General features: G+C 45.2%; 1 protein-coding gene across 1 annotated transcript; it reads right to left on the bottom strand.

The window, feature by feature from the left end:
* Positions 1-269: 269 nt before the first annotated feature.
* LOC117644300 (sodium channel protein Nach-like) lies at positions 270-11,282 on the bottom strand. The gene is made up of 13 exons (XM_034383638.1): positions 11,224-11,282; positions 9,889-10,010; positions 7,761-7,967; positions 6,324-6,492; positions 5,423-5,556; positions 5,045-5,183; positions 4,161-4,244; positions 3,756-3,960; positions 2,768-2,815; positions 2,335-2,403; positions 1,783-1,909; positions 345-451; positions 270-289 (listed from the first exon to the last, which is right to left on the bottom strand). The coding sequence occupies exons 2-13, from the start codon at positions 10,002-10,004 to the stop codon at positions 270-272; spliced, it is 1,425 nt and encodes a 474-aa protein (XP_034239529.1). The 5' UTR covers positions 10,005-10,010; positions 11,224-11,282.
* Positions 11,283-12,547: the final 1,265 nt, after the last annotated feature.

Here is a 12,547-nt window from a genome sequence, read left to right as displayed (position 1 = left end):
AAAACTGTCATGTAATGAACCGCTGATGCCACGGAACTACTTTTGATAGTTGTACTACAAACCTAACTGTCTACTAAGTACACACTTACAAATGCATGCTTGCAAGTACACGTACACACTTACCAACGCATGCTTGGCCAAGTACACTCTTACAAATGCATGCTTGACGCATGGAGTTATGCGGCGGAAAGCATGCGTTTGTAAGTGTGTACTTGCAAGCATGCATTGGTAAGTGTGTACTTAGTAGACAATTAGGTTTGTAGTGTAATTTATGTTGAAATGTGCACATCTGCACAAATATGGAAAAAGTTAGGAAGAGAAAACTTTGTCGACGCCGTACTCACACATGAGCTGCACTGTGTTGCTGACCAGGTCGTTGACCAACAAGACGGACGTATGGGTGTCGAAGTACACGTGCAAGAGACAGCGGTCGGTTGCGTTCAGGTTTTTGCTGACAGGCAAACCCAGTTTGACTTGAGAAAAGGCTGTGCAGTCGCCACTCATGTCACACTAGTAAATTTTGCCAGAATGCCAGAAACAATGGCATACAGGACATGAGCCCCGTCCCGTTTGAGCCCCGCACTGTCAGAAAATTCCGAAAATAAATGGAAAAATCATGGAGTTTTTCCGAAACTTCTGCATGAGCTCTCCATAAATGCAAATTCTGGGCTTTCTCCGAAAAATTTCGGAATTTTGAACAAAAATGCATGCTGCACTATCACAAAAACACGAAAAAAAGGTTTGCAACCAGTTAAAAGTTGAGGGAAGAAGGGTGAACCCCTACTTCTTGAGCTCAGTTTTCATAATATTAAGGGAAAGCTACAGGATATAAGTCAAATGAGCTCGAATGAGGTTGTCCCTTCTTTGACCATTTCAGACCAAAAAAATGCTTCAGCGAAGTCCTCTTTAATATATCTGAGAAAAGACTTGCATTTTACCTCCTATCTGGACCCAAGGAATGCTCCGAAGAACATCTGTATAAGCCCTGAGAAAATCTCTCCGAAAAAAAATGGAAAATGAATGGAGTCTCCATGAACGTGATTATAGGGTTTTTCTCCATAAAATTTCGGAGCTAATTTCTAACAGTGCGATGGTCTGAGCCCCGACCTGAGCCCCAACCTAAAACAGGGTTAGCCCCGACTTGAGTCCCGACCCAAGCCCCAATTTCCAGAGCCCGGATTGAGCCCCATTTGAGCCCCGCGTGAGCCCCGCGGCAATAAATTATGCAAAAAATGCGTGATTTCAGGCCGCGGGACTTAAATGGGGCTCAAATAGGTCTCAAACGGGGCTCAAACGGGGCTCAGGTCGGGGCTCAATCCGGGCTCTGAAAATTGGGGCTTGGGTCGGGACTCAAGTCGGGGCTCAACCCTGTTTCAGGTTTGGGCTCAGGTCGGGGCTCAGACCATCGGGGCTCAGACCATCGGGGCTCAAACGGGACGGGGCTCATGTCCTGTATGCCGTTTGATGGCTGAAATTCTGTCAACTTATTCCTTGAATTTTGTGGTAAGACTTTAGTGTCTGACCGTTTTGTGGTCAGACTTTTTTGTCTGACCAAATTTTGGTCAGACTTTCAGGTCTGACCAAAACTTGGCGAGACTTTTATGTCTCGCCTCTGGTGTGGCGAGAAGTCTGACCTTTGGATTTGTAGTGTGTACCTTTTCCCGTGGATTTTTTCTACAGTGTACCCTTAACGAACATTGTCTTGTGTTACGTCATTAAAGCAGTGTTAGATAAATGTTGAGTTAAGGATCCCTGCGAACACAACTAATACTGTAGGCTCACTAGAAGTTGCGGCGGACGCTCCCCGCCGAGCCGAAGTTGGCCGTTGTCGTCTCGATGGCGTAGTCCACGGAGTTGCACTGCGCCATGCAACCGCAGGCTTGGGTAATGTCCTCCGACAACTGGTCCGCTTCAAATTGTAAGCATCAGTTGATCGTTCAAATGGGAGTTCTCTTTCGAAAGAACCAGAACAGGGGTGACTTTTAGAACTGACCGCACGGTAAAAACGGTACCTGGTTTTCCCAGGAAGCCCATGGTAAAGACAAAGGTGGTGGTTCCTGGGAAAACCAGGAATTATTTTTACCGTGCGTGTCGTGCGTTGAATTGAGCGTGAACAATACTTTAAAGAGTATTCTTGTCAAAGAACTGGCGGGAAGGACAATTTCGGACGAATATGTTCGACACTTATCACTTGCATCAACTTTGGTGTCCTGCTTTAAATTGTTTCTTATTTCTGTTCATTTTTAATAGACAGTTGCATTTTTTTAGGACAATGCCTAGGAGTCCTTTGTTTCAAAAGTCATCCCCGTTTTCACATTACTAATGTATGCTTACCATCGCCTGGGTTCGAGGGAAGCTGATCTCCCTTGACTTGATTTTTTACCATGGCGTCGTGTTCCTCTTCTGCAATGCATGGAAAGAAAGTTTCATGTCACTTTGTGAAATCCCAAATACACTCGAAGAAGTGCCCTTCGTGCAGCTACTGAGAAAATGATATTATTGGTCCAGCTAGGACATGAAAACCGTCCGGAGTATTAACTTGTTTTCAGAGCAGTATTGACAGCATAATTCGTACAACGATTCCACAAAATTGTGTCTATTCTGTTCAAAGTACCGTGTATCTCATTTTTTTAAAAATGATTTAAGGGCTGAAAACTGAGTTTATTCTACCTCTGTCCTTAACACACTTTTCCAACGGTTCTCTGAAAACCCGTTCTGTCACTATGTGCCACTGACAGCGTCTTTCTCCTTTACATAAAATGCTTACCATTGTATTTAGCAAGACACGGCAACTTGTCAAGACCGCACAATGTCCCTGTCATGAAAATCAACAAGAAAAAAAATGAACGCGGTACAATTAATAACACTAAGAGCACTGTGGGAAAAAATCACAGTAAATCCTGTAGTGATAAGTACAGCTGTCACTGTAGTTCAGAGTACAGGATTTACTGTACTTTTTTGACAGGATCTACTGTATTTTGTACGGGATTTACTGTACCACAGGAGTGGAGTACGGAATATCATGTACCAGGTACAGTAAATACTGTCGCCAGGCACAGTAGATCCTGTGTTCTAAACTACAGTAAATCCCGGCAAAAAAATTAACGGGATTCACTGTGGTTTTTTCGCACAGTGAGAAACTAGGGTGAATAGTTACTGTTACACATGTAGGAAAAAAATCTCTCGATGCACCAGAGTCGAAAAGGTTACGAACTTAAGCCTGCCTATTAGGCAACACCTTTGGCTTCTATGTGACGAGGCCTCGAAGGCAGGCTTAGGTTAGGCTGAGACACTTTTACGACACTGGTGCATCGTGGAAACCAGTACACAGTGGGCCACAAAGACCGGTGGAGGCGGCCAAAATTCTAGACGCGTTATGAGCTCCAGAGTAGCTAAATGGAACTCGAACCGAACGTGTGAACCCACCAATGGATTCCTCATTCGGAGAGCAGTCCATTGGTGGGTTCGCACGTTCGGTTCGAGTCTCATTTAGCGACTCTGGAGCTCAAAACGCACCAAGAATTTTGGCCGTCTCTACCCTCTGGCCAACTGTGCAGTGACTGCTTTATGGGGCAACACACACTAAATATTTTTGTACACATTTTGTGTCCAAATTTGTACAAAATTTGATACAATTTTGTACAAAAATGGCGAAAAATGTGCAGTTTTTCGTACGAAAGGTAAGAAAATTTCGTGGGCACAAAAAACTGTGATGTCTCGTACAAAATTGTACATAACATTTAGTGTGCACTCACCTCGAGGCCCCGCCATGCGCGGGAAGTTGAGCGGCCGGCACCGGCAGGCCTTCCACACCCTGTTGGCCTCGCACTCCGTGGCGCACGTGTCGTAGCTGTAGGGCTCCGAGTCCGACACGGGGTTCTCGTCTTCGAACAGGCAGCGGCGTCGCTGCGGCGTGACGTCACGCAGCGAGGGCGACGCGTTGCGCGTCGAGGGCACCACCTGCACCAAGGGGAAATCACTGTGAATTTCAGTGTACAAATCGGATGGACTTCAGTTGAATTCCAATTAATTTCAGGCAAAAACTACTGAATTTCGAGAAGAATTTCGATGAATTTAACACATTTTGATGAATTTCAACGAATTTCACAAGGTTGATGAATTTTGGTGTAAAAATTTGGCTGGCGTTATTTCTCCTTGACCTGCACCATGGACTCCCTGCCGATGGAGATCATGGACTGCGGGGTGCGCTCCGTCGTCATCTCGCCGCTGTCGTGCACAGCACACTGCAAAGGGGACACATATGCTGGAATGAGAGTGGAGCTGCACTGGGAATCGGGGAATATGACGTCACGTTCGTTTGAACGTGAATCGTGTCACGTTCGTTTGAATAAGTACTGTGCCTCATTCGTTTGAACGTGAATCCGGCCGCATCCAGATCCGGGCCCAGCTGATTCGCGTTCAAACGAATGTTACTGGGTATTCAAACGAACGTGACACGATTCACGTTTAGGCGAACTTGACGTCACATTCCCCGATTCCCCTGCAGTGTGTACTTCGCAGGCAAAACGGTTCACTGTTAGAAATCCAGCCGTTTTAGAACGGAAAATTCGTGCAAAGTTTAAAAACGACTACTGATGTTCTCAAACGACAAATCTCTGTTTTAAAACAAAAAACAATAATTCTAGAACAAAATTTTACCATTTGGTAATAAAAAATGCGCTTCCAAAACAAAAATCTGTTTGGAAACAGAAATTACGTGTTCACAAACGAAAAAACATCATTCGCACAACGCCCTTTTCTGTTATTTCCATTAACGGTAGGCATTGTTTTAAAAATTTGCGTTACTTTTTCCGTTTGAAAATGGTGCAAGTCATTCCTGCCTTTGCTCGTGATTTTCACCGAACTGGTTTCAGTTACTGACGGCATTACAATTCGAAATGGTCATCCGACATGTTGTATATCATATGACACTCTCAGGTTAGACCAAATATTCCTCGTTTCCCGGCAACAAGCAAAAGTATTTTGGCTGCTTACGGCTGAACCGCTCTGTTTGAGAACGGAGGATTTTTAACAGTGTTCTCACCAGCACGCCTCCAGAGGCGAACGGGCCCCAGTAGTAGTCTTCCGTGTTTGCGTGCAACAGCACAGTCAGCCCAAGAGGGTATCCGAAGAAAGGAGTCTTCAAAGGAGAACTTTTGGGCTTTGATGGCTGCACAGCTAGGCTGGAAATGACGAAACAAGAGGTCGGTCGGTTACAGGGTTGCCTCCTCTACCACCTATCCAACTTTGAGAATGAAAGAGTAATGATCAGGACTAAAACTTTAGGTGGGGAATTCTTTACCGCCCAAATTTGGGTGAGAAAGAGTTTCTTTTCCCCGTTGTTTCGGTAGAACAATTTTGAACGGTGTAAAACTGTGAAACTACGCACAAACATGTACAAATACATTTTGAGCGCACTTACGAGAAGTCCACATCCGAGTTGAAGGAGCAGCAGAAGCCCAGAAAGGTCATGGTCGTGGAGAAGATGGTCGCGCACTCCACCGCATGGCCCTCCCAGCTGCACCGCTCGAGCAGCTCAGAGCACGTCTGCCCCACCTGAACAGCCATGCACTGCCGTTTCATTCCATTTGCTACATAACGTTCAAAAGTCGGTCCCACAAACCCCACGCCAGGTCACGAACAGGGGGTGGCAACTGCCTAGGGAGAGCGTGAAGCGATGCTCGCGCCGTCAGTGCAGACAGAGGTTGCGCACTTCTTCGAGATTATGAAAACTGGACTGTCTTTTTCAAAACGCTTTTTGCACAGATGGAAAGAGCTTAAAGTTTAGGGTGCATTAGGATGATTGCCCTTCTCAAAACTCCCACCTTACCTAAAAATTAAGTTAAGTGAAAACACCGAAAAACACGCATCATATGCAGGAAAAATCTCGTAAAGGTTTCCTCCCTCACGTTAATACCCAGTGAGAATTTGAGCAATTTGAACACAGCAAAAGCAGAGCCAGGGATTTTCAGGCGGCTCCTAGCAACTACAGACCCCTTTATCCAGGGTGGGTCTGGGAATCTCAGGAACTGCTTTTACCGTGAAAGTGCTAAAAATGTTATGCTATTTGGTCATCTGGTGACTAGAAATTCCAGGGATTTTTAACTTTACATAACATTTAACATACCCTGCTTAACATACGACGGTGTTCGATAAAGGTTAAGGGTATAGACTGTCACAACCACTTCCAAATACAAATACAAGAAGACAGAATAATACCTCATCCTTTTCAAAAGAAATCAGAAGTTACGGGTTATAACTTTGACGCTTACGATGATGCCCTTTTAAGGTAAGTTAAGGATCCCTGAGAAATTCTGACAAACCTCCTTGAGCACTGCTTCTGGTGTCAGGTTGTTGTACTTGAGGATGGTGTCCAGGCGCGCTCGGCCCGCAATATTCTTCCCCAACTCGGCTGAAGACAGCAACTGCCCGAGCAAGGGCAGGAGTCGCATAACGTCGTGCTGTGACATCATGAGCGACTCCGGGATCTTACTGCAATAGTGAAGTTCGAATACTTCGATCAAGGGGATCTCCAAGGTTCAGTCAAACTTTGGGGTGCACAGTGGGCCAAAAGATCGGTGCAGGCGGCATAAATTCCAGACGCGTTTTGAGCTCCGGAGTCGCTAAATGGGACTCGAACCGAACGTGTGACCACCAATGGATTGCTCTCCGAACGAGGAACCCGTTGGTGGGGGTCACACGTTCAGTTTGAGAGCGATTCTCACGTTTCGGGGTAGTTTCGTTTCTTCTGACTCCTGTGCCCAAACGAGCGCAGATATCGACATGGGGTTTGTTTCTGATGTTAGGGAGGGCCATTGCCCACTAAACGCACACATTTCGAATAGTTCACGTTCGTTGGATTGGTCTACGTAGCGTTTGGAATACCCCAAATGTAACTTCCGTGATTGTCCAAAGAGAACATACTCGAACTTCCCGCCCCCAGTGTGGCGGTGGGGTTCGAAAATGCTGCCAACTGTCGATGGGGATTCGAAGCTTGGCATGTCTCGAGCTAATTTCAACCGAAGACCAATACGCCAGACTTCTTTCAAAGGTACTTATGCTGCAACGAAAAATGTCCTCCGTATAGTCAATTTCACTACACTAATTTCGAAAAGGCAGCTCTGGACTTCTCCCCAAGCCAAACTTTTAACTTTCCATGACACAAGCCATCAAAGTGGAGTCCCTGGGATATAATTGCATGGGTCGCGGAAATCTAAGATGCTGTACACGGTCTCAAAGCGGGCTAGAGCATTATAAAATGGCGTGTATCAACAATTACCTGTAACTTCCGTGGCACCCTTTACCCAATGTTGCAGCAGCACTAGGTGAAAAAATTTTCCGCTTAAATGTCGGGCTTAGAGTATCATTTGACCCTGGAACAACTTTTAAGCCACAGCAAGCCCGAGTCAGTCGTTAAAGCCGATTTTCACACTTTGTAACTTCCGTGATAACGTAATTTCCGTGATCAAAACACCCACTAAAACGTATGGGGATACCTTATGGCTCATGTTTTTAGGAAGGTAGTACAAGGTCTTTACTATAAATACCATTGCCATAACTCTAGTATCATCCTGGACCCCAATAATCAGAAAAACTTAATTGGATATTTCTCACTTTCGGCAAATCAGAGACGCCAAAACTACCCCGAAACGTGAGAAACGCTCTTGAGTCGAAATTAGCGACTCTGCAGCTCAAAACGCATGTGGAATTTTTGCCGCCTCCACCGGTCTTCTGGCCCACTGTGGGGTGGATGTAGTTACATTCTGTCCACCAGTCTGCGCGCCTTGGAGTGAAATATGCGGTTGGCGTTGCAGACGGTGACTGCGGGGAAGGGGACGTTTGCCACTTCGTAGAAAGCAGACTCCACCCGCGTCATGGTGGGGTTGCCTTGGAACTTGTACAGCAGGTACAGCATCATGTACACGGCTCCCGCCAAGCAGACGACCTCCGTCACTATCCACAAGAGCCTGCAGCACAATTCGCAGAAAAATGTTACAAAGTTGGAACGGCGTGTTGCGGAAAAGACCAGAACATTCAAAGAAAATTGACAATTTCCAATACTCTCAACCCATACGCAATGAGTACGCAGTACATGGTTAGTGTCAGCATGACAAATGAGACCTTGATACAGTACATGTATGCTATGTAGAACACTCTCGAAGCTATACTGACATTTTTGTCGGTACTTTTACCCAAAAATTATTCCCATGTCATTTATGAACAATTTTTTAGATATCTTACTGATAAAAATCTGTTTATAACGTATTGACATTTTGTATCTTAGCCTTACCAACAAAAATCTGTCACTACACTGGTGCCAAGGAATGTGACGTCACGTTTGTTTTCACGTGAAAACGGCGATGTTAGTTTGAGCGTGACAAACGGTGAAAATTTACAGTCAAACAAATGTGACGCACCGCTTTGTCACATTAATTCTGGTGTGACACGCAATCAGCTGTCGAACTGCCACATTAAAACGAATGTGACACATGGTACCCAAGTACACATGTCGTGTCATATCCAAACCAATGTGACATCGTTGTACTGTCACATTCGTTTGAATGTGACATGCCCACTTTGTCACATTTGTTTGAATGTGACACGCCATGATTGTCAGATTAAGGGGAGGTTCTACTGAAAATCTTACTTTCTTCAAATTGAGTCCCATTATCAATATTCATTTTAAATTTAAAGTATTTCATAGTAAATAGTTAAATTTGAAGTTTGGAGAGCAATACCTAGCCCCCAACCCAGTCGAAGAGGAATTTTCTGCTATTTCCAGTCGTAACTTAAAAAATTCTCCTACGCAAAGTTTTTTAACGTAAACTGATGTTCTGGGCATTTTTCACTTCTTTGGTTCATAATTGATAAACCGTGGCATTAGTAAGATACTGGGACCATTACAAAACCATAAGCTGTGTTTTTAAGACAGCATGTCAATAAAATTTCAAGAAAATGTTAAAATTTCTGATATTTTAGTGACTTTTTTTCTGAAAAGCAACGCCAAAATAAATTTGTTGGGTCCCATGTCTTGGTGATGCCACGCTTTATTGCATATGAGCCAAAGAAGTGAAAAATGTCCAGAACATCAGTTTACGTTGAAATACTTTGCGTAGGAGAATTTTTTAAGATATTGCTACAATAGGCTGAAAAAACCTCTTCGACTGGATTTGGAGGGAGGTATTGGGCTCTAAATTTCATGTTTGACTATAAACTATGTATTACTATACATCTGCAACAAATTTTTACACTGGGTCTCAATTTGAAAAATGCAATATTTTCAGTAGAACCTCCCCTTAAGGGGTGTCACGTTCGTTTCAATGTGACAAAGTGGGATGTCGCATTCAAACGAATGTGACAGTACATGGGTGTCACATTCGTTTGGATGTGACACGACATGTGTACTTGGGTACCATGTGTCACATTCGTTTTAATGTGACAGTTCGACAGCTGATTGCGTGTCACACCCGAAGTAATGTGACAAAGCGGTGCGGTCTGTCACATTCGTTTGACAGTAAATTTTCACCGTTTGTCACGCTCAAACTAACATCGCCGTTTTCACGTGAAAACGAACGTGACGTCACATTCCTTGGCTACCAGTGTAGTTATTATTTAAAAGAAGCACGGAGGCCCCAATTGACAATATTTGAGATCTTCTGGGACTAAGACAAAAGTGTTAAAACTGATAGAACCAAAAATATTGTCAATGAAATCGTGCTACCATGAAACTTATGAAAGCTTCTTATTCGTGGTATATGGACAAATTTCTAAGTATTATTGTTGCGTAAAAAAATTCATATGCTGCTTAGGAAATATTGTGCTGGTGCTATGAACAAAAAATCAATTTGGCTCTGAGAGTGAAGGCTTTAGCATGTAGGGTCCACTAACCTCTCGATCCAACGCCGACCATGCTCACCGATGTAGCGCACCCCGTGGATGGAACTGTTTTCGGAAAACTCGCCGATCGTTTGTCGCACAGCACTCTGCAGTGGCAAAGCCACCATGGCACACTGTCAAACAAAACTGTTGAAATGTAACAACACTTTTGTTGTTAAGTTTGGTAGCAGCAAGGATTTGGGCGTAGCCAAGCACGTAAAAGACAAAATGTCACGTTCGTTGGAGCATTGTGTCACATTCATATGAATGTGAATAAGCTAATTTATGACCGGTCCACATCGACGAACGTGACACAATGCTCAAACGAACGTGACATTTCGTCACTTTAGTTTTAACGTGATGTTACGTTCCTAGAATGAGAGCGTTATGATGCCTTTATGGGGTAAGTTAAGGATCCCCTGGTCAGTGCACCCTTAAGTGCTGCTCTACGTTTTGTACTCAGTACAAACTTCAGTAATCCGTGTGGGTATTCAGTAAGTACACACTTAAGTTTTCACTTCGCTGACAAGGGAACCTATTCAGGGGGTACACTCAGATTTCGACCAAACTTTTTTTTTCGTAAGAATAACATATAAGATTAAGAATGCACCCCAAAGTTGGTGCCAAGATACATATCCACACCCCTCCTGACTATTTTTAACGGAAAAAAGGGGTAAAATGGCCCATGATTTTACGTGCAACGAGCAGATTTTCGGTCGTAATTGGGCAGTCGCACCAAATTTGTGCAAAATATGATAATATATGAAACAGACCAAAATTTTCTCTCATTTTCGTCACAAGGGGACCAAACATTGAAGGAAATGACAAAAAACTCGACTTCAAATTTTCCGATTCGATGTCCGAAAATGACCCATACAATGCAAAAAGGCTTATTTTACCCCTTTTTTAGGTTTTAAAAAATTGGTAAAGGGTGTAGATATACAGTCTTCATCGGCAAAGAGTCGACGGATCGGGACCGGACTTCGACTCTTTGCCGACACGAAAACCGAACAGCACATGTTGGTAGACAAAAGATCCGGTAGTGCTCCGAGCTGGGGGGGGGGGGGGGGGGGGGGGCATAAGACCATTGTGGCTCGAGCTTGCCCCCGCCGCATAAGCGGGGACCGTCGCACAAAGTCGACTCTTTGCCGGTCGACTCTTTGCCGATGAAGACTGTATATCTTGGCACCAGCTTTGAGGTGCATTCTTAATCTTATATGTTATTCTTACGAAAAAAAAAGTTTGGTCGAAATCTGAGTGTACCCCCTGAATAGGTTCCCTTGTGAGTTTCGCGCAACTCAATCCACAAAAAAAAACACTCCGTAACAATTCAGTGCGCGTCGTCACCTAGCTGCAGGTGCACGGCCGGGGTGGCACGGGCTACCCCTGGAGCGACTGAAGGTCGGGGGCGCCCAGTGCACCGCCTCCACTGCGGGGTGCGGGTGGCGATCGCGTGACCTTGGACTAGTGGCCGCTGCCGAGTGCCGGCCGCTTCCGCCCCGCACAGTGTGCCAGAAGACCGGCGGAGGTGGCCCAAACTCTAGACTCGTTTTGAGCTCCAGCGTCGCTAAATGGGACTCGAACCGAACGTGTGACCCCACCAATGGATTGCTCTCCGAACGAGGAATCCATCGGTAGGGTCACACGTTCGGTTCGAGCCCTGTTTAGCGACTTTGCAGCTCAACACGCGTCTAGAGTTTTGGCCGCCTGCTCCGGTCTTCTGGCCCACTGTGCCCCGGCCCGCCACCCATCGACCCCGTCATGGAGCCGTCATGTACAAATAAACGCATTCAATCGCACTGCAGGCAGTGGCGGATCCACAGACGCCCTGGGAGGGGGGTCAAAGTTGTATTTTTGCCTACTTACAGGGGCAAAGTGTTGCTTTTTGCCTGCTATCTAGGGGTCCAGGGAGTGGCAATTGTCCTTGCCGTGTGGCCCACCTGTGGAGTCCACCTCAGAGAGAGAGAGAGAGAGAGAGAGAGAGAGAGACTGCGCTCAAATTCGTGCATTTCGAAACGCGATTTCGTGCAAAGCTATGCATAAAACACTTTCTTGGTAGTGTCGTGTGCACACCTCACCCTTTACCATCAGTAGTCAGTGTTAACATGTTGCACACTGTGGCAAAAAGGTACGGAAAATCCTGTTAATTTTTTTGCCAGTATTCTCCGTAGCCCTCTTATCAATATTCTCCGTAGGCTCTTACAGTATTCTCCGTAGGGCCCTACAGTATTCTCTGTAAGTCCTCACAGTCTTCTCCGTAGGACCTCGAAGACTGAATAGTCCTACGGAGATCACTGTAAGGTCCTACGGAGAAGACTGTGCGGTCCTACAGAAAATACTGTAAGAGCCTACGGAGAATATTGATAAGGGGCCTACGGAGAATTACCACAAGCTGTTTACAGAATTTTCCGTAGCTTTTTGCCACAGTGCAGCAGGTCTCAGGTCTACTCAGCAGGTTTTTTTTCCTTTCTTTAAATTTAAATCACCACTGACATACATACGTGTACTCTACCGTCCCATCGAAATAGTTCTTTAGAGTGTCCGAGACCAGTGGGTCAATATTGTGGCCAGGGAAACTTCCGTCGTGTATTTCCTTTTTCCTTTTTTAAGGCAAATTTGATATATCGGTCAACAAGCGCCGCTGCATGGGTCAGTGTGTGTGAGTGTGAGA

This window comes from Thrips palmi, unplaced genomic scaffold, assembly GCF_012932325.1.
Source record: "Thrips palmi isolate BJ-2018 unplaced genomic scaffold, TpBJ-2018v1 HiC_scaffold_18, whole genome shotgun sequence".
Lineage (NCBI taxonomy): Eukaryota > Metazoa > Arthropoda > Insecta > Thysanoptera > Thripidae > Thrips > Thrips palmi.
This window is presented reverse-complemented; position numbering and strand designations above follow the sequence as displayed.